Genomic DNA, 22,379 nt, shown 5'->3' on the forward strand with positions numbered 1-22,379 from the left:
CCATCTGAATTTCAGTGCAGATGGATGTACATTATAAAAATTCCCAACTATTTTTAGCCATGAAATTTTGTTTCAGTAACTGCATTGCTAAGTATGACATTCTTATGCCATAGGATCTGCAAAATCCAAAAACATTTTCAAAGAGATTTTCAGTTTATCTGCAGTGAATAAAGAAGTGAAAAAAAGCTTTCGAAAGAAATGAGACAACTGCCAACATGCCCAGCTTTTCTTCCCCAGTTTCTCCCTTTTCTTTACTTTTTGGCCATTAAATCATTGCATAACATATTTTATAGTTATGAAAGAAGTTAATGTGAGACCTGTCTGGTTCAGAAAGAGGACGTGTTTTCAGTGGGGGTAGGGAGGCACACAGGAGTTAAGGTCATTGCTACCTAAAAGCCAATTCACGTCTTTTATGGCACCTCACCACTTAGGCTCTTCCCTCTGTTCCAGTCCTGTCCATTTCTTTTCCCATTGCAATATATTTCCTCTGAACTTTACTGCAGCCTAAAATACTTCTGTGCACACATGCACCACACACACACACACACACACACAGTTGGAGGTGAATATAAGGGATACTTGGTAAAACTATGTGTCATTAACATATTTATTCTGCCCACAAACTAATATTTTACCATCATCTTCCTCACAGAGCCTTCTTTTCTCCTCATCAGTTATCTATGTTGGGAATTAGAGGCTGTTACCCCAAAACACGGTGCTTTGACATGCTGGAATAAAGCAGCAGCCTCAGGTCTCTCTGACCTTCCCCCACTCCCTCCTGCTTCTCAGCCCTCTGCCACTCTTCAAAACACAGGATGCAGTTGTTTGGGTCTTTCCTTAAGAGACTGTAAAAGGTGACTGGGTAGAATTCTTCAGGAAATAAGGATGAACGCAATTAGCTATGGGAGAAAATTGTTTATTTAGACCGTGAATATTTCCTCCCAAGTACAGGATAGATATAGGGGCCAAGGAAAATCTTCTTTCACCAAAGAAGAAGACAATTACCTCTGGTCCTTTCCTTGAGCTTTCATATCACAGGAGGAAAGACTGAAGTCTGTCAGCACACCTGGAAGAACTTTTGTCACAGAAAAATTGTCTTCTGTTTCAGTCCCAGTCAGTATTTTGAAGTGAATCATTTACTCATGTTTGTAAAGCAACAAAATATGATTAATAATTATACACTTGGGAAATAATTACATATTCATAGATACTTCTTTGGGAAAATGCCCCTCTAAAATTCTAAACAACAACAACAAAAAAAAAATGGGGCGGGGGAACCTGGATGTTTTAAACCACAATATAGAGATGGTGACAGAGTGACATTGAGCAGAGGAGCACAACAAGTGATGACCAGTCATGGATTCTGGACAATTTTAAGTTGAGAGCAAGCTGTTGTGAGTGTCTCCTGTGGAGGATACCGATATTAATAAAACACGTGTATTTCACAGGGCCTTAGTCCTTAGCTTAGTAGGACCAAAGTCCTTAGCATAGGCTGTAGCATAGTAGGATCATATTCCTTAGCTTTAACAGGACCAAAGTCCTATAGTTTAAGGAATAGCCCAACATTTTAGTAAAATACATAGAAATGCTAAGATTAAAAAAGACCAGAAAACTCTCACAGGACTGAAGACCTTGATGTAGATAAGAGAATTGAAGCACAGCAAAAGTGATTGCTCTGGAGGCAGTTGCCCTTGGTGCAGCTAAACCTAAATGATGGGAAAGTATTTGAGCTAAAAGCTTCACGGTTACTCTGCTAGTTAGTGGTTGGGGGGTGTTCCACATCTTACCCTCAGCTGCTGCTTTGAGTTTCTTGGGGAACTAAGCACTGCCATAGTGATTATCTCATTGTTCCTTTTTGTATGTCACATAGCTTAGTTTTGTGACTCCTTTTGATGGTAAATTGCTTGAACTATTTTAGGTTACAACTGCTTTAATGAACAATTGTCATGTAGCCGGTTTGTTTATGTTTTCACTATGACTGATTAACCACCTGTGTTTCTCCTGTAACTTTCTTGCCTGTTCAATAAAAATGAAGAGAAAACCTGGCTCGGTGCTGTGCCTGGGGTCCTTCTCCCTTGAAGGAACTTTCCCTGGGTGCAGTCACCTTCGGGACTCTCAGTGCTCTGGAGAAATGGGCTCTGAGTAATCCTTTGTGTCTCTGTCACCCTGAGAGAGGTGATGACAGTCTCCCAATTACTGGTGAGGGAAAAGGGTCACTAAGTCCTCCTTCTATCTTCCTGGGTGTAAATATCAGTTCCAGGAAGACATGGGCTCTTTTTAGGAGGGTTCAGATCAAAAACCCATAGGGAAATATGTGCATACTTATGAAAAACCTTCCAGTCATCTCTTGCTGCTGTTTTTGCACTCATCCAGGGAACCTGAGAACCCAAGAGCAATCCCATCCCCTGAGACAGCAAGTCAAGCTCCTACCCACCTAGCCATGTGAGTTTCCATTCCCTGTACCTCACCTAGTTTGGTCCTCGAATAGAAATGGGACACTCTCTCTCAGCATGGCGTATATGTTCTTTCAGTGATATCTTGAAAACTAATCTCTACAGAGCATGTGGAATATGAACAATTTGGGGAAATAATGCAGTGGATTTTTACTACTGAAATGAATCACATACTGTAAGGTGGGTTCTTAGAAAGGTAAATTTCTCCTACTTTCCCACGCTTTCCTTCCTTCCTTTATCTTAAATGTCCATTCATAGCTAAGATACTTGGGAATTGTTAGACTTTGAAATCGGTTAGCTTGTCTCTCAGTAAATAGATGGATAATAATTGAGGGGCTATAAATAGGGAATAAAAGCTACACCACAGACATTCAATCAATCAATGACATCTCCTGTTGAAACTCCTGCCTGATGTCTCAGGCTACCTTGGAATTCACCTGACGAAGATTTTCATAGTTTATCAAATCTGCGTGTGACATCACACTGGTGATTGAGTCTTGCAAACTCAAAATGTCACTTATATTTTTTTCCATTTTGGAGATCTTACATCCATGTTGGTGATTACAATCCTGTCTCTGGTATTTATCTGCATATTTGAAAAATAGAGTGTAAGCCACGTTCCCTAGAGATGAAACACAATTTATCTGGGCTCTGCTAATAGCAGAGATCCTGGTTTCTCGTCTACTAGCCAATCACCTTCACAGACTTTCCCACAGAACAATTAATGACTATCCTGCACTTGACAGTACTTTCTAGCAAGTCAAAAATTGCATTTTTGCCTCAATTTCAATTGTCCAGAATCCCAACGTCCCTTGACATCAAGCCTCGTCACTGGTTCCATTTGTCCTGTCTCAAGTTACGGGTGCTAAATAAGAAACGTAGACTTGACGGTGTTGTCTTCTCCAATAAGAGCATTGCTGGGTTTCTGAGTATAAGGAGTAGGAGAAGGTGGTGGGGAGAAAAACATGATCTAAAGCCAATATTGGAAAATATTTAGATACCACGTAGAGAAGGGCATATGACAGAAACCTGGCCCCTCCCCAGCAGACTGTGGCTGGGAGGGCTCCTATGATCCTCATGTTCCTCGAGCCCCATAAGGGATGGTCAAGTGTAAGAGAAGCAGGGGCAGCACGCATGAGGCTTGGTGTTCTCAGGATCGTGCGGGAGGTTGCAGAGAATCCCACTGTGCAGTTTTGCTGAGATTCTTACCTGCTCTGGAAGACCCAAAAGAAGTGCTTTTAAAAGCAGGTGGTAGTGGGTGTACCAGGGAGAGTACTACAGATGAAATTTTCCACAAAGATCTGGCTTTGAGATAGAGAAGAAGCCTCTAGAAACACGAAGAGAATTTACTTATTCTCTCTCTCTCTGTACCATGAAAAAAGGCAATTCTGTAAAAGTCTGCAGGGCACACTCTTGTGTGATTCACTATCATTTATTGAGCCGTTATCACATGCTCAGCACTGTGCTACATACTTTACATGTATATCTCATTTAGTACTTATAACTTCTCAGTGAGCAGGTGATGTTAGCAATGTCAAGTAACACACGAGGAAGTTGGAGAATGACGTAGGTGCACGGTGGACTTTTGAAACACAGTCGGCCCTCTGTATCCATAGGTTCCACATCCAGGTATTCAACCAAAGGGGAATCAAAAATATATGAAGCAACAATAAAAAATAGAGCATAGCTATTTGCATAATTTTTACATTGTATTAGGTATTATAAATAATATAGAGAGGATCTATAGTATACATGAAGACATGTAGGTTATGCAAATGCTATGCCATTTTTACAAGGGAGTTAAGCATCTATGGATTTTGGTATCCCTGGGGGTCCTCCGTGAATACTGAGAGATGACTGTATTCATTGCTACTGACAAATAAATTCTTGGAATTAATATAATGTTCTAGATAGAATTCCAAATAGTCTCCAGGATTTCCCCTGCATGTGTACATTCCCTGTATAATCACTTCCCCTTGAGTGTGGGTGGGAGCTGTGAATATGATGGGACATCACTCCCTTGATTACATTGTCAACACATAATACTTTGTCACAACAAACTGGAGAGAGATTCTCCTGATGGCTTTGAAGAAGTGAGCTGCCATGCTGTGAGAAGGCCAGGTGGCTGGGACTAGACAGTGGCTTCTAGGAGTTGAGAGTGATAACCCCTGCCAACAACCAGCAAGAAAACACAAACATCAGTCCTACAACCACAAGAAACTGAATTCTGCCAACAACCTTGATAAGCATAGCAGAGGGTCCTGAGCCTCAGATGAGACTGCAGCCTCAGCTGACAACTTGATTAAACCTGGTGAGACCTTGAGCAGTGGGCCCAGCTGACCTGACCCACAGAAAGGGTGAGATAATAAATTTGCCTATTTTGTGCCATGAAGTTTCTGGTAATTTACAATATACTAATAGAAAGCTATTACAATAGGTTTCTCCTACTTTCTTCAGCATATACACGTGTATGTCTATTTGTGTACGTGTGTGTGTGTGTGTGACAGACAGAGACAGAGAGAGAGAGATGCTGAAGTCACTCCATCCCCTTTACTGAAGAAACTTACAAATATAACCATGGGTGATGCAGTTGCCACACAGAGAAGGAATTTGAAATTCTCAATTAAATGTTAAATGCTGGCTGCTTTTATATCCCCATAGGGAGAGGGACCAAGGTTGAGAAGAAATGACAAACGTGAGCTTCGTGACAACGTTCTTTCTCACGGGCCTTCCCCATGCACCAGCGCTGGACACCCCCCTCTTTGGGATCTTCCTGGTGATTTATGTGCTCACCTTGCTGGGGAACCTCCTCATCCTGCTGCTGATCAGGGTGGATTCTCACCTCCACACCCCCATGTACTACTTCCTTGCCAACCTCTCCTTCATTGACATGTGGTTCTCCACTGCCACAGTGCCCAAAATGCTGATGACCTTGGTGTCCCCTGAGGGCAGGGCCATCTCCTTTCACAGTTGCATAGCCCAGCTTTATTTCTTCCACGTGCTGGCGAGCAGCGAGTGTTTCCTCTACACAGTCATGGCCTATGACCGCTACCTGGCCATCAGTTACCCGCTCAGGTACACCAGCATGATGAGTGGGAGAACCTGTGCCCTCCTGGCCACTAGCACTTGGCTCAGTGGCTCTCTGCACTCTGCTGTGCAGACCACATTGACCTTCCATCTGTCCTACTGTGGGCCCAACCAGATCCAGCACTACTTCTGTGATGCACCACCCATCCTCAAGCTGGCCTGTGCAGACACCTCGGCCAACGAGATGGTCATCTTTGTCAACATTGGTGTGGTGGCCTCAGGCTGCTTTGTCCTGATAGTGCTGTCCTATGTGTCCATCGTCTGCTCCATCCTGAGGATCCGCACCTCAGAGGGGAGATGCAGGGCCTCCCAGACCTGTGCCTCCCACTGTATCGTGGTCCTTTGTTTCTTTGTCCCCTGTGTTTTCATTTACCTGAGGCCAGGCTCCAAGGATGCTGTGGGTGGGGTTGTGGCAGTTTTCTACACTGTGCTGACCCCACTTCTCAACCCTGTTGTGTACACACTGAGGAACAAGGAGGTGCAGAAAGCTCTATTGAAACTTAAAGACAAAGTAGCATATTCTCAGGGCAAAGAAACACCATGAAGTAGATATGCTTATTTTTTCAAAATTGGTAATAACATTTAGTTATTTAGTTATTAACATGAAATTTGTTACATATATAGTTCTCAATGTTAAACATTATTCAAAACCACCTGCTTAGGAATATTTCTCTCACATATGTTTTTAAGAATTTTATTTTTATGGACCGTGGTTACTAGAGGTGGGAAAGGGAGAGGGGGGATGATGAGATTTTGGTTATTGGACACAAAACAGCTAGTTAGAAAAAATAAGTTCCTTTTGGTGTACATTTGAGCTAGCCATCTAGAATTAGCAGTAATTTCTGCATGTTATCAAATGGCTAGAAGAGCGGAGATGGAATGTGCTCATAAGAAAGAAATGATTAAGTTTTGTAATGTGAGTATGTTAATTATCACACATTGTATACAGGTATTAATATTCAACTGTGTACTCCACAGATACGTATAATCAATTATGTTTCAATAAAAATAAATGATTGATTAATTAAAAAAATTAAAGTCACAATTATTTTATTTATGATGAACAGGTGTATGTTCTGATCTATCGACTCATTTCTTTGCTATAGGTCTGTTTTACCTTTTGAAAAACTACATATTCCAGTTGTACCTCAGATGCAGAGCCTTAAGTAGTTTATCTAAGGAAGCTGATAATAAGCTTTTACTGTTGGTTTCATGTGTGTACAAACTTCAGAAGTCACAATCATGGAGATAATGTTCAAGGACACCAACAAATATCAGAGGTCATTTATTCATGGCTGCAGCGGTGCAGATGCCTTATTAACTCTTGTAGTGGCTGTGTGTGTGCGTGTCTGTTTACATATGTGAGGGTTTCAAGGTGGCTAATCCATCTCCCCAGTGCATCTTGATCCTGTTAATTGATCTCACATTGAAAAAGTCCTGATTTTCTCTGCCGCAGCCTTTTATCTCTCTAACCAGGACTAGTTCTTGTGCAAGTCCTGCAAATGTTTTAGGTTGGTTAGTGGGTTCAGGAAGAAGTTAACAGTAGTATCTCTACTCTCCACTACACACTCTAACCTTGAATTTCCCTGTTCTATCTAACCAGATGCCCACATTTAGCACAGGACTGCCCTGGGTCCTTTTTCTACAGAGAATGGCAGCCAGTTATGCTGTCCAGATAACGCCTTCTGCTACCATCTTGCAGTGCTGGAAATTCAACTACACCAAACTACAACCTGCTCCAGGGCAGGGACGGCCCACATTACAAGGTGGAGTCAATGGAGTTTTCAATTTATTTTTTATTTTATTTATTTATTTATTTATTTTTTAATTTAATTTTTTTTAAATTTTATTTTGTCGATATACATTGTGGCTGATTATTGCTCCCCATCACCAAAACCTCCCTCCCTTCTCCCTCCCCCCCTCCCCCACAACAATGTCCTTTCTGTTTGCTTGTCGTATCAACTTCAAGTAATTGTGGTTGTTATATCTTCTTCCCCCACCCCGGTTTTGTGTGTGTGTGTGTGTGTGTGTGTGTGTGTGTGTGTGAATTTATATATTAATTTTTAGCTCCCACCAATAAGTGAGAACATGAGACTCTGAACGATAAATGCTGGCGAGGTTGCGGAGAAAAAGGAACTCTCATACATTGCTGGTGGGACTGCAAAATGGTGCAGCCTCTATGGAAAATGGTATGGAGGTTCCTCAAACAATTGCAGATAGATCTACCATACGACCCAGCTATCCCACTGTTGGGAATATACCCAGAGGAATGGAAATCATCAAGTCGAAGGTATACCTGTTCCCCAGTGTTCATCGCAGCACTCTTTACAATAGCCAAGAGTTGGAACCAGCCCAAATGTCCATCATCGGATGAGTGGATACGGAAAATGTGGTACATCTACACAATGGAATACTACTCAGCTATAAAAACGAATGAAATACTGCCATTTGCAACAACATGGATGGACCTTGAGAGAATTATATTAAGTGAAACAAGTCAGGCACAGAAAGAGAAATACCACATGTTCTCACTTATTGGTGGGAACTAAAAATTAATATATCAATTCACACACACACACACACACACACACACACACACACACACACACACAAAAACGGGGGGGGAGAAGATATAACAACCACAATTATTTGAAGTTGATACGACAAGCAAACAGAAAGGACATTGTTGGGGGGGGAGGGAGGAGGGAGGGAGGTTTTGGTGATGGGGAGCAATAATCAGCCACAATGTATATCGACAAAATAAAATTAAAAAAAAAAAATTCAGGAACTTTGTATGTCTTCGGGGGCAGAACATTATCAATAATAGTTGAAATAACAAAGCACATATTTTTGCATAGTTATATCTGTTTTATATATCAATGTAGGATTTTTTAAAGAAAACTACATTTTCCATAGAATATGAAAGGCATCTCATCCACTCTTCTATCTCCACCTGATTTAGATTCTAAACACAATACTTCATCAGACTATATCAGCCCATCTGTTTACTTATGTGCTCCACATTGCACAGTTTTTCAAAAGGGGAAAACAAAAAAAGAATAAAAATTATCAAAATTTATGTTTATATGCTACATAGGTATTTACTCAAAGTTTACATCGTGATTCAATTTTTCTCACACCGTGGGCAAAATTGTTGACAAAAGTATATCTCCTTCCCCTCCTGGATAGAAAAGGGGGAAATTTTCAAAATGGGTGTTATTATCAGTTATTGTTTGCAAAATATTTTTAACAAACTTTATTTTCAGATTTTGGACACCCATACTATCAAAATGTGACCAGGGCACATGCCTACTAAATCGAAAAGGGCATTCTTGAAGCCCTAAAGATTCACCATCACCTTATCCATACAAGTAATTCCCAGTTAGCAGAAGCAGTGGACAGCCATAACGGAATTTTGAAAATGTGTTTGAGATGCGTGCAGAAAGTCTGGAGCAGCCCGATGTCCTTATGACAACACTCAGGGTCAGTAGATGTAATTAGAAGACAGAGATTAATGATAAGGCATGAGACTTTCTATTACTCCTGTAAAAGCAGCCCACTAGCTGTATATCCACATGTTTAAGGATATGTGTTAGAGTATTTCAAAGCATTAATGAAGTGTGCCAACCCAGTCACAGGTGGGCGAAGTTCTAAAGATCAATACACATCAATACCATAATAGGCAGCCTGTTGTATATTAATTAAGCATCACCGATGGAAGCCATACTAAGTTCTGCACAGCACTAAGAGTACAACAGGGATTACTGATACACTTTCCCTGTGTTCAGAGATGTTCATGGTAGACTGCAAGAATTCTTTGCCATTCCAGGTCCACTTCTGTCCAGCTGACATGACTTTAAACTTAACTGAGACTTGTCGAAAAATAGGACAAATCTTGAGCTCATGAAGGCATTCTTCATTTCCCTTACACTGTTTTAAATTCTTAGCATTTCCTTTTGACTCTTAGAGTTTATTTATTTATATTATTAGCATATTCATTATTACAAATCATAATTATTCTCTATGCCTCTTACATGACCAATCACTCCTGAACCCCCATACCTCCCCTACATCTCTAGTATCCTTAGGTTTGTTCTCTCCTTTTGAAAGTTCAAGGTATTATTGTGGTCCTTCCTTCCTTCCTTCCTTCCTTCCTTCCTTCCTTCCTTCCTTCCTTCCTTCCTTCCTTCCTTCTTTCTTTGCACACAGTTATGAGCAAGAACATGCAATATTTCTCATTCTCTGTCTGGCTTATTTCACTTAACGTAATTTTCCCCAGGCTCATCCATGTTGCTACAAATGGCAGAATTTCATGCTTTTTTCTATCTAAGTAGTATTCCATTGTGTATATATACCACATTTTCTTTATCGAGTCATCTGTTGGTGGACACTTAGGTTGGTTCCATATTTGGGCTATTGTAAATAGAGCTGTGGTTAAAATGGGAGTGTAGGTGTCCCTTCAACATGATGATTTCCATTCCTCTGAATATATACCCAGCAGAAGGATTGCTGGGTCATATGGTAGTTCTATCTGTAGTTGTTTGAGGAACCTCCATACTGTTTTCCATAATGGCTATACTAATTTACAGTCCCACCAACAGTGTAGAAGAGTTCCCCTTTCCCCACATCCTCACCAGCATTTGTTATTCTTGGTCTTTTAAATAATGGCCAGTCTAACCAGGGTGAGGATATCTCAATGTGGTTTTGATTTTCATTTCTCTGATGATTAGTGATGTTGAGCATGTTTTCATGTGCTTGTTGGCCATTTGTATGTCTGCCTTGGAAAAATGTCTATTCTTCTTTGTTGCCCATTTTTTAATTGGGTTACTTGTTGTTGTTGTTGTTGTTGTTTTATGGTGTAGTTTTTTGTATTCCTTATATATTTGGGGTATTAATCCCTTGTCAGATGTGTAATATGCAAATATTTTCTCCAATTTTGTCAGTTGTTATTCCACTCTGTTCATTATTTCCTTTGCTGTGCAGAAGCTTTTTAGTTAGCTATAATCCCGTGTGTTTGTTTTTTCTTTTGTTGCTTGTGCTTTTGGAGTCTTATTCATTCAGTCTTTGCCCAGTCCTACTCCCTGGAGTGTTTCCCTTATGTTTTCTTTTAGCAATTTTATAGTTTCAGGTCACATATTTAAGTCTTTGATCTGTTTTGAGTTGATTTTGGTATATGGTGAGAGGTACAGGTCCAGTTTCATTCTTCTGCATATGGATGTCCAATTTGCCCAGCACCATTTATTGAAGAGGCAGTCTTTTACCCAATATATGTACTTGTTTCCTATGTCAAAGATCAGTTGTCTGTAAATATGTGGGTGGATTTTTGGGTATTCTGTTTTGTTCCATTGGTCTGAGTGTCTGTTTGTATGACAGTACCATGTTGTTCTGGTTACTATAGCTTTGTAATATAATTTGAAGTCAGGTAGTGTTATGTCTCTGGCTTTATTTATTTATTTATTTATTTATTTATTTATTTGCTCAGGGTTGCTTTGGCTATTGGGAGTTGCTTGTTGTTCCATATGAATGTTAGGATTGCTTTTTCTATTTCTGTGAATAATATCACTGGCATTTTGATGGAGATTGCATTAAATCTATAGATCACTTTGGGCAATATGAGCATTTTCACCACGTTAATTCTTCCAATCCAAGAGCATGGGATATTTTTCCACTTTTTTGTGTACTCTTTAATTATTTTCAGTAGTGTTTTGTAATTCTCATTGTAGAGATCTTTCTCCTTATTTAAATTGATTTCTAGGTTTTTTTGGTTCTGGTTTTGGTTTGTTTTTTATTTGGAAATTATTGTAAATTGGCTTGCTTTCTTAATTTTTTTTTCTCCTAGTTCATTATTGGAGAATAATATAGCTACTAATTTTGGTGTGTTAATTTTCTGTCCTGCAACATTACTGAAATCATTAATCAGCTCTAAGAGATTTTTGGTAGAGTCTTTAGGTTTTTTCCTATATATAAGATCATGCCTTCTGCAAATAGGGACAGTTTGAGTCCTCTTCCTATCATCTACCAAGTGGTTCCCAAGTCTGTGCTTAAACACCTCCAGGAATACTACTTGTTCCCTTCTGGAGGTAAGTAACCTACCTTCCTAAAACCAAGTAAACAAGATGTTAGTATTTTTAAAAAGAAAGTAAGAAATTAGCAGGGAACAAGTTTGGAAAGAGAGTTCTTAGGGAAGGCCCTATCCATTGGATTTTACTTGCCTTCTCCTTGAATTTCTCTCATTCTGAGTCAAAAAACTACCACCAGGCATAAGCCTGAGTCCTGCACTCTTCCACATGAAATCTTAATCAGCTCTAAGAGATTTTTGGTAGAGTCTTTAGGTTTTTTCCTATATATAAGATCATGCCTTCTGCAAATAGGGACAGTTTGAGTCCTCTTCCTATCTCCAAATAAGTGGGAGCAGGCTTTCCCTGATCTACTGAACGCAGCTGCAGCATGACCTAGCATTTTCAAAAGTTACTTTATGACATTTTCAAGTGAGACAGGATGGAAATAATTAGAAACACACACACTCTCTCTGTCTCTCTCTCTTCTTATAATATAGGCAAGTTTAGAAGTACAGATGTCTGGTCATATAGCTAAGGCTAGCCTCAAAGGATTGGTATAACATTAACATTTTGCCTGCCTTTTTGCTCCCCTAATTCTGGTGTCCCTATGACATATGTCTTTCTCACATGTAAGTGTTGGCTTCTGGTTATTTCATCTTCTATTTATGACATACTCCAACACTGATATTAAGCAAGCTTTTTCCTCATTAGCAGAAAAATTAAGTTGATGGATAGAATTTTCAAATTCATAGTCTTTCTCCATTATTTATTCTTTTTTTTGTTGCTAAATTTCAACACTTCCTACTGTTTACTCTGAGTAAGCATTAGGGAAAGGTAAAGTGAAAAATGAACAATGAAATTAGCCAATTGTTTGTAGTTTGAGATTGGGTTTAGATTTTTATATAGATGTGTAACAATGATTTAAATTGTATATTATTATACTTTGTGATAGTAAAACAGTTGTCAGTTTATATGATAGAAGTCAACATCAGTATTGAATGTTGTCCCTCAAGGAGTGGGGTATTCCACAGAAAGCATTATAACTCCCAGGTGCTCCAGGTTTGAGAGTCCTGTACTGAATTCCGCCTGTCTCTCTTACCTCGGTCTTTCCTTCTCAGTTTGATCTGAGGGACTACTTTGCTCACATCAGCTCATGATGAATATCTCTCCCTCTCTGGTTCTAGAAAATTTTTAAGCAGCAGCCTCAAGTCCTGCCAACAAGGAGGTAGTTTTTTCCATCATTTGCACAAAGCCTAATACTTCAGCCAAACAATAACAATAACCTACTCTTGTAAGAACAAGCACATATCTAGCTCTTCCAGAGTATTGCATTGTAGCTTAACTGCTCTGTGAAAAAGTCTTCCTCTCTACCAAGGTGCAGCTTCCATGCTGTTCAGGGTGTTCACTCTTTGGGAAACATGAAATACAAATCATCTTTTCCCACATAGTAGCCCTGCAAGCATATGAAGGCAGCCGACTTTGACCCCTTCCAACATCTCCAATCTTGACATGATTTCTAATGATACAAGTGATATATACTTATTTAGGAAAAAGTTTTTAGTTTTGCTGTAGGAATAACAATTAGGAAGATTAATCTGCCCAAAGCAAAACAAAAACACATGTATCTTTAATTTATTCCAGGCAAACAAATGGTTTTTGTTCATCTGCTGTTTGGGATTATTTGTTTTTCCCACAACTAATCTAGATAATCACTGGTTGAGTGTAATGGCAAAATGGTTTTCTCCTTACATTATCCAGCCCTGTAGTTTAGGAATAATAGAGGCACTATCGTTTTTATAGGTGTTATGCCTTCTGTTTTTCACTCAGTCTTTGAGATTTGAAAAATAGTTATGTAGCAATTTTTATAAGTAAAGAAAGTGTCTGGGGGAGGAGGCTTTCCAGTGGAAATAGTAGTGGGGAGCAGTGAAACTTTTTTCTGATTTTCTGGACCATATATATTAGGAAGGGTACATCATTACTTAATTCAGCCACCCTTGGAGTTTGAGTTATTCATTACAACTCAGTAGCAATCAGATATAGGAAGTTTGCAACAGAATAGTAATATCTCTCTGCCTTTATCCCTACCTACTCTACTCTTATTGAAGAAGTAGTCATTAAAACCAGAACAGAAGACTGACTAAACCTGGCTAATTCAGTTGATAAATTTGTTCATTCAACAGTATGAGACAGCCCTTAACAGTGAGAACAGCAGCGGCCTGCAGTGGTTGGCCTACCACACTGTGAACCACCGCTACCGGGAGTTCTTGAATCTGCAGACCCGTCTGGAGGAGAAGCCAGATCTACGAAAGTTCATCAAAAGTCAGGAGTTTCCCCAACCACGACTGCCTCTTTGCTTGCTTTTCATTTCTAGCCACCCTGATCGGAGAGCTTGGTGGCCTGTGGATTATGGGGAGGGGTGGAGGAGGAGAATGCAGCATTGAGGTTCTCTGCTCCCCAAGTTTGCTTCAGGAGTTTTGGGTTTTATTGCTGGACAGCACTGATCACGTTCTCTCTGAGGTAGTTCTTCGCTGCTAAGTTTTTTTGTTCTGGAGCCCCATCTAGTTTAAGCCTGTAAAAGAAGTGGTCACATTTCCACTTATGCCCATAAAGTAGTGTGAGGAGTTCAATTAGCAATAGCTAATACTGAGACAAGCTTGAAAATATGTGCCAGGTCCTCTTCCAAGCACTTTACCCATGATAGCTCGTTTAATCCTTATAATAGCTTATGTGTTAGGTACTATCATTATTCTCATTTTAAAGAATAGGAACAAAGTCTCAGAAAGATTATACAACTTGCCTAAGGTTATCATAGTAGGGATTGGAGCCAAAATTTAAACTTGGGCCATGGGACTTCAGAGCCTTTGCTTGTAACCACCTTAGTATATAGCCTGTTAAAATTAATAATGAGAGTAGGTTGTATGTATTATATCCCTGGGATATATTTGGAACTCCTGAAATTTAAAAAAAAAAAGTCCCAGGGAAATATATTCAGTAGTTCTGTTCTCTTTATATGTTTGATGTTTTATGTAGAATAGCTCTGTGAATTTTAAATGAATGAACTTTTGGGGGGGAAGACGTGAAGGGTCCTAAAAAAACTCTTCCCAGACCTTCCATTTGGAAACATGGATAGTGACAGAGTAGAAGCCCGTAAGAGCCTCCTGGGATCATTCCTAAAGGTCAGCATCCTTCTGTTTGGGCCTTGCTCTCATTTTAACTGCCAGACATTTATGCCAAGGTGGAAGGATCTGGGGACTGGAATTTCTCTTTAAAATTCTTCCTATGTTTTACTTTTGCAGCAACTCTGTGCCATTCCTGAAATCGCTAACAGTGAGGAGGTGCAGGAGTTTCTTGCTCTGAACACAGGTGCTCGTATTGTCTTTGTCAAGAAGCCATTCATGGTCTCTAGAATAGACAAGGTATGAGCAGGGCCACTATGCTCAGCTTTATTTTCTATCTGTAAATGTAGAGTATTCATCAGAATGGAGGCAGTGCTTGAAGCTTGAAAAATAAGGGGAGGGGTACAGGAAGGCAGCACGGAGGAGTCAATAAAACATGGACTGGAATTTTCAAGACCAGTTGCCAAGTATTGGTTGGATCATCAATTTGAATCACAATGATTGGCTGTTGGAAAACAGTACCCCTGACACTGTAAGTGTATAAGTGTACACATATCTCCTGGGGGTATCATGATATCGTTATTCTAGTAGAGACATGTAAGTGTAGATCTGTGCCTCCATTAATTGCTGGTGAGAGGCGGGGAGCTTTCTGAAAAGTGAAGGCAGTTTCCAGTGTTGGTCACTCAGGAAAAAAATCCCTAAAACAGGACACTAAGCTAGATTTAGATTGGTGTAGTTATTCTCTGCTGGAGAACAGTGTGGAGAGAGTTGTGCCTTCTGCAAGAGGGTGTCTCAGCAACTGTGGGGATAGTAGAAGAAGGACATTTGTGTAACACAGCAGAGCCTGTAAACCAGCAGTGATTACCAACTGGGTCTCCAGGGCAGAAGTCTGAGGTTTATGTTTATCAAAAGATGGCATGTGTTTTACAAGGTTGGGAAACACTGACTCACTGGCAGAAGAGGGGACTGCCTCTTTTCATCTAGGCTTGGGGGGACAAAATAAAATGGAATTTCAGGTGGTAGATATTAGGAGACATCCACTGTTATGTGGGAAAAGCTGCAAACTAGAAAGGAATCAACTAGGTAAAATCCCGAGAGTTCCCTGCAGATGTGTTCATTCATTAACTCTTTCGACATCTACTTGTCGGATGCGTCTTTTGAGCCAGGCACTATACTGGTTGATGATACAACAGTGGACAGTACAAATGAGGATCCTCCCACAGACGACAGTTCCGTGAGCCTAGAGAGCAAGTTGCATTTTCAAAGTTAATCTACGTCATCTACGTTCACGCCATCCTCTGTGCTCTGTCCCTGGTTCATTCTGCCCTAGTCTCTACTACAGGCTTACTGACCACTTCAGCCTTGCCTCAGCTGTGCCAGCTGGCTCCTTGTGCAGGATTACCATAGGAGGGAGCTAAGGAAGGCATGGTGCTGCTCTGAGCCAGCAGTGCTAAGCAGCAGGAGGCACCCAAGGAAAGTAAATGATTCAATTCCAGATACCTTAATTTTGACCTGAGTGGTTTTTGTTATTCTTTCTGCACCCAAAAAAGAGAAATTGTTTGAATTTACTGGAAAACCCAATTCTTTGCTCTGTATGAATTACTCTGAGCATGTTTATATTATAAATGCCCCTAGACTGTTTATTTTTGATCATCATTTTCAGTCTTCCTTTTCTCCTTATACTTCTATCTATAATACTTCTACTTATTCACATCTCGATGAAGGTGTTATCATTTTGGAAACTAGACATCCCTTTTTCATATAAAAAGAAAAAAATTGAAAAACACTTCACCAGCCTTCAGAACTCCCAGGTTGTTGTTATTCCGCTGTTTGTTTTGGCTTCTTTTCCCGTGGCATTGTTTGTCTTACTCTGTGAGGAAGAAGATTTTGGTGACCACAGAGAAAAGGGAGGTTAGTTATCACTAAGTCATTAGCTGGTGTTTGACTTTCCTGATGGATGAGGCTCTGCTACATAGCTTGGCTCTCTACTCGTGAGATGACTGCTTGTTTGGCAGCTTCTGTCTGGAGATGTTACTGACCTGCACCTCTGACCCCTGCAGATGGTGGTGAGTGCTATTGTGGATACCTTGAAGACTGCATTTCCTCGCTCTGAACCCCAGAGCCCCACAGAGGAGTTGAGTGAGGCCGAGACCGAAAGCAAACCCCAGACAGAAGGCAAGAAGGCTAGCAAGTGAGAAACCCTTCAGCCTCCCAGGGACCCTCCCCCAATTCTCAAGTTGTTCACTAATTTTTACCACCTCCATTTTCAAGCCCTAGAAGAGAGAAGGTGGGTCATACATACTAGTTTTCAGGCAAAGCCAGACCAGGCTCCTCAGTGTTCCACCCAGAGGAGCCCAAGATGCTGTAGCGGCAATACTGCTGAATGTTTGCTCCTGCCATGGGAACCCAGGGCCCATCTGACCAGGAATTTTGACTAGAAGGAAAACCAAAATATGAATATTCTCTTTTCTCATTTTCTGGAAAATTGAGATGTTTCTTTCCTGCTAAGAATTAAGGCTTATTACTGATCTCTGTTTGCCATCATTTCTGGAAATCTTGGCTCAGAAGTTGCTTATACTAGCAACGAATAGGAAAGGGCTACAGTGGAAACCTGCAGCGTCTATTTTAGTAACTGGATGACTGCTGCTACTCTCTCCTGCGCTAGGGTCCCAGTAGCTCCCTGGCAGCTCTCAAAGCCAACATGTGGAAGACAAGGGCACTACACTTAACCCTTACTGGAAATGTCATCTGTATCTGGACGCTTATGAAAAAGCATTGTAGATGTAGTTCAGTGTACAAGTTGCAGTATCTATTAAGAACTGCCAGAATATACATTGTTTGGGGGATTTCAGGGCCAAGTCTTTTCTGGCAGCTCCTAGGGGTAGGTATGGGTGTTCTTCTTTTGATGCATTACCTATTCTTGCCAGCCCTTTGTATGGGGAGAAAGGCCATGAATTACATTCTATTTCTGCTCTTTGTTTCTGTACCAGGTCCAGACTGAGGTTCTCATCCAGTAAAATTGCTCCAGCACTGAGTGTGACTGAAGCACATGACAGGATTCTCTATTGTCTCCAGGAAGGAAATGTGGTAAGAACCAAAGCCCAGAGAATTAAGATCCGGGATGTTGGACCTATAGTTATTAGAGGTGGGGGAGGGGGAGGAAAGATAGTGAGTAATTGGGTAAGAGACACAGAAAGTAATTATGATTTGTAATGATGAACACGCTAATAATATTGATTTGATCATCACATACTATATACAAATACTAGTAGTGAACTCTATACCCCTAAATATGTATAAATAAAAATAATAATAAAAAAATGAATATGTTCTCTTAAAAAAAAAATCTGGGATGTTGATAGGTGTCCTACTAAAGGACTTAACTAACATTTAGATCTCTATTTTTATGCTACAAATATTTTCTCTTGGTGGTTTGGAGTTCCTACCAGTTCTGGGTTGGCAGATTGGCTTCTCAAGAGCATTGGGTTTGAGATAATGGATGACAGGATGAGAAAGCAAGGCAGTTCCTGGAAGAGAACAGATGACTCAAAAATGTGTGCAGAAGTGATAATCCCAGGCAGGCTTGTTTTACTTGAAACACAGGTAAAAAATAAAAACTTGCATAAGTAGTCACAGAGTCAGTGGGTTCTACGAGTGTACCCGTGCTACTTTTGGCAGGGTAGAATTGGGGAGAGGTAGGGTACCGCATTTGCTCCCCTGCTTTCTGCTTTCTTTATGTGATATGCCACTGGCTATTTCTTCAGGAATCAGAGATTCTATCCATGTCTGGGATGGAGTCCTTTATTGACAAACAGACAAAGTTACTGGAAACGCAGCCAGCAGAAGCCCCAGAAAAAGCTACTGAACAAATCCCCAGAGAAAATGTGGACAGTTGCTTGTCAGATGCAGCCATGCCAGCCCAAGATCTAAGTAACAGTGATCCAGGTAAGTGGCAATGTCTCTGCTCCCACAGAGAAAGGAGCCAGGGTGAAGTCCACTTGGGACTTGGGATAGTTGCAGATTTAATTGCTGTTCTGTTCTGCTGAGCAAGCCACGTGCTGAGCTTCAGTTGGAGCTTGTGTACAGAGTGTGAGGTACAAAGATGAGTGGGACACAGTCCCCACAGCTGAGTCGAGCAACAGAACAGGGCACGAACGCAGGGAGTTCTAATCCAGCAGACCCGTGCTTATAATATCAGTATCTTATTGAAGTTATTTTTGGCATGCTTTTGTATATTAGACTGCTGCCTTTTGCTAGAAACTTTCTTCCCTAGGGTGTGACACCACTTTCCTGATTCTCTTTCTGCCTCTCTTGTGGTCCCTTCTCAGTCCACTGTGTTGGCTTCCTTGTCCATCTTCCACAGGTTGATTTTGGCTCCCTGTTTTTACTCTGCACCCTCTCCCTGGGTGATTTCCAGGGATTGTTGGCTTCAACTCTAACACCTGTGCTGATGATGCCTAAACACTGGATATTGTATATCTCCACTTGGATACACCATAGGGCAACTGAAATACAACATATCCAAAATGGAATTTATCTTTTTTTCCAGATATATTCCCTCTGTTTTATTTTCTGCCATGGCAGACGATACTCCCTAGTTACCCAAGGTAGGGCAGGGGAGGAGAGGAGGTGAAGGCTTCACTCCCTCCTTATAAGCATTTGAGGTGGGTGAGTTTGCTTTCCAGGAGAAGAAAGGCAGATGTATTCTACAGAGGAAAAATTTGGAGCTTCTATATATTGATTAGTATGTTTGCTGAACTAGAACTTAAAGGAAGAAACTTTATCAATTTCATCAAGAAAAGGGCCTCTGCTAAGAATAAAAAATCACAAAATCTTGGGTTCAGAAGGGACTCAGGTGTCCTTGAACAAATAATTTGACCTTTGTTCTATGGACCTCAATTTAAGTATGTGAAAAATTGGGTTTACGACCCCATCCCTTCAACATGTGTCTCGCTGGTCAAGTAAATGAAGTGGTATGACAGCCAAAGCATCAGAAAACTAGATTGTGAATAAGATGAGATTAGTGAAACAATACCATTCTGGCCAAAATCAACCCTATACATTTTGACCATCATGTCTCTCAAGTGATAGTTTATACTGCAGCCCTCCTAGCCCCGAGAGACTGGAAATGTTCATATGATGGAAAATTTTCATTTTCTTCAAGAGGACTTGATGGTACCTTGGTTGCTTTATTTTTTATTGCTATGACTAATTGTTACCACACGGTGGCAGCTCAAGGCAAATGCTGAACCTGAGAAAATAGAATTGAGGAAAATGACTGAGGCTCAGGGTGATGCTGTTTCCCAAGGAACGGAATATCCCATCTTTGAACATATGACTAGAAAGCAAACATTACATCAGCTTCCATGCCCTTCTGAAATACACTACAGAAAAAAAAATATGTATTGGATGGGGTTAAAAAGGAAGTATGATTCAGTTCTAGCAGATTCATCCAAACCTGAAATCATTCATATTCTAAAGAGCTGTTGAAGCAAGAGAGCTTGGGCAAGCTAGATCAAAGAATGCACATTGGTCGTAGACTTACAAAGTTATTGTTGATAATTAATTATAATATTAACCAGCAGTAGCATCAGATATCTCAGATTCCTTTTGGAACATTATGTATTCCTGGGGAAGTCTCTTAGGAAGCAAATCAGAAGTGACATGGGACTCCCAAAATACCTTTAAAGAATAGTTTCTTTCTTCCATAAAATACATGTGTTCTGCAAATTTCAGCTTGGCATGGATATAAGCTCATTTGTGGTGCTTCTAGTCTTTGAAACAGGAAAGAAATCAGTAGTTGTCATGACATTTTACCAGAGGTATGGTGCTCTTCCTACAACCACATGTTATCTCAAAATCAAACTGAAGCCTGAATCTCAGCTCAACAGCTCTGTGTGATAGAGGTGCTTTCCAAGCAATGTTTGGGGGCTGGCTGCTTATCTCGATTGGTTAGAGTGCAGTGTTATAACACCAAGATCAAGGGTTCAGATCGCCTTACTGGCCAGCCACCCAACAACAAAAAGAAAGGACAAGGCAAATTCAAAGCAAGGTTTTGCAGGAGGAGGAAGCCCAAATCTTTCCCTAGATCTGCCCACAACATTTCCATGATGCTTTGTGGGGGTGGGTAGAATGCAAGGGTGGGAGAGACTAGGCCTTGCCACTTCTAGTGAGACTCTAGTTGTGAGTTTTACCTGGAATAGAATGTATTCAGCATCCTGGGGAAATATGGAAGAAACAGAAGCTAGATAGGCAAAATAATTACAGTTGTCCCCTAGTATACATGGGGATTGGTTCCAAAATACATTCCTCCTCCCCCCCCCACCCCTGTGGATATTAAAAGCTGTGCATACTCAACTTCCTGATATAAAATGGCATAGTATTTGCATATAACCTACACACATCCTCCCATATACTTTGTCACCTCTACATTACTTATAATACCAAATACAATGCCTACACATCACTTCATTTGCATGGATTCAACATAGTACTCAGCATGTGGCAAATTCAAAATTTGCTTTTTGAAACTTTGTGGAATTTTTTTTTCCCCAGATATTTTTGATCCACAGTTGGTTGAATTCACAGATGTGAAACCCATGAATACAGAGGGCTGACTATATATGCAAAATATTTTTAAAAGATAAAAACATTTACTAGGCAGTATTTCAGAAACAGAAGAGATGTGTAAAGAAATACAAAGCCTATCACTGAGCTTTTTAGATATGAAATAAACATATCTTGATTTGAGTCCAAAGGGATTATAAAAGTACAAGATGATTTATATGAAGGTAGAGAAGACCAGGTGCCACTCAGTGCATTGAAAGGTGTTCCTCAGTATGGGTCTCTTCTGAGTCACTTTTGATGCCATTTTATTCCCTAGGGACGGAGACAGAGTTAGCTGACACAGCCCTGGATCTGCTTCTCTTGCTGCTAACAGAACAGTGGAAATGGCTGTGTACCAAAAACATGCAGAAATTCCTTCGTGTTATCTTCGGGACCCTAGTTCAGAGGTAAGACTGCTGAGTTCTCCTTCACATTAGAGAATCAACTTGCACAGAAGTTGAATATGATCTGATTGGTTTCAAGATGGCGGCGGCTGCGGCGGCTGGCGCGGAGTAGCTGAGGTGGAAAAGGTGGCCACTGGGCCTCAGGCAGCCGGGAAACTTGTGGACCTTCCTCTTGCCATCTCTTAAGGGAGGACCGCTGCTGGTGGCCGGTCGTGGGGGGTGACCGCCACTTTGCCCCCGGCAGGAGAGGCTGCCTCATTTACAGGCAACAGCTTTGAAGTGTGGAGCAGGAAAAGAACTGATTCTTAGCTGCAAAATCGAGTCTTGAAACAGGGAACACGGCGCCAGGGCTGCTGTGGATGCAGCCAGGATCCCGGAGGCCGGGGTCGCGCTGAAGGTGGCCAGCTGCCCTATTCAGGATTCAAGGTTTCAGGCCGGTATTAAAGAAGATTCGTGGGAGCGCCCGAGCCGTGCCACGACTGAACAGCCCGAGGCGGCAGCGGCCGAGAACGGGGAAGGCGGCAAACCAGAGGCAGAGAGTGAGCGCCTGACCTGGCACAACCCTGTGAGTGACCCCTGGACCAGCCCTGTTTGGGGGGCTGACGCCCACCCAGCTCCCGCCTGCATCACCGGGTCACTCACCGCCCCTGGGAT

The 22,379-nt window shown here is 41.0% G+C and overlaps 1 protein-coding gene and 1 pseudogene across 1 annotated transcript; both read left to right on the top strand.

Moving 5' to 3' along the window:
• Nucleotides 1-5,139: 5,139 nt before the first annotated feature.
• LOC134375883 (olfactory receptor 10G9-like) lies at nucleotides 5,140-6,084 on the top strand. Its single transcript, XM_063094632.1, has one exon. It carries the CDS (start codon nucleotides 5,140-5,142, stop codon nucleotides 6,082-6,084), a length of 945 nt encoding a protein of 314 aa, XP_062950702.1.
• Nucleotides 6,085-6,414: 330 nt separating this feature from the next.
• On the top strand, nucleotides 6,415-21,732 carry LOC134375884 (sorting nexin-19-like; annotated as a pseudogene).
• Nucleotides 21,733-22,379: the final 647 nt, after the last annotated feature.

The sequence above is a fragment of the Cynocephalus volans genome, chromosome 4 (assembly GCF_027409185.1).
Source record: "Cynocephalus volans isolate mCynVol1 chromosome 4, mCynVol1.pri, whole genome shotgun sequence".
In the NCBI taxonomy this organism is placed as follows: domain Eukaryota; kingdom Metazoa; phylum Chordata; class Mammalia; order Dermoptera; family Cynocephalidae; genus Cynocephalus; species Cynocephalus volans.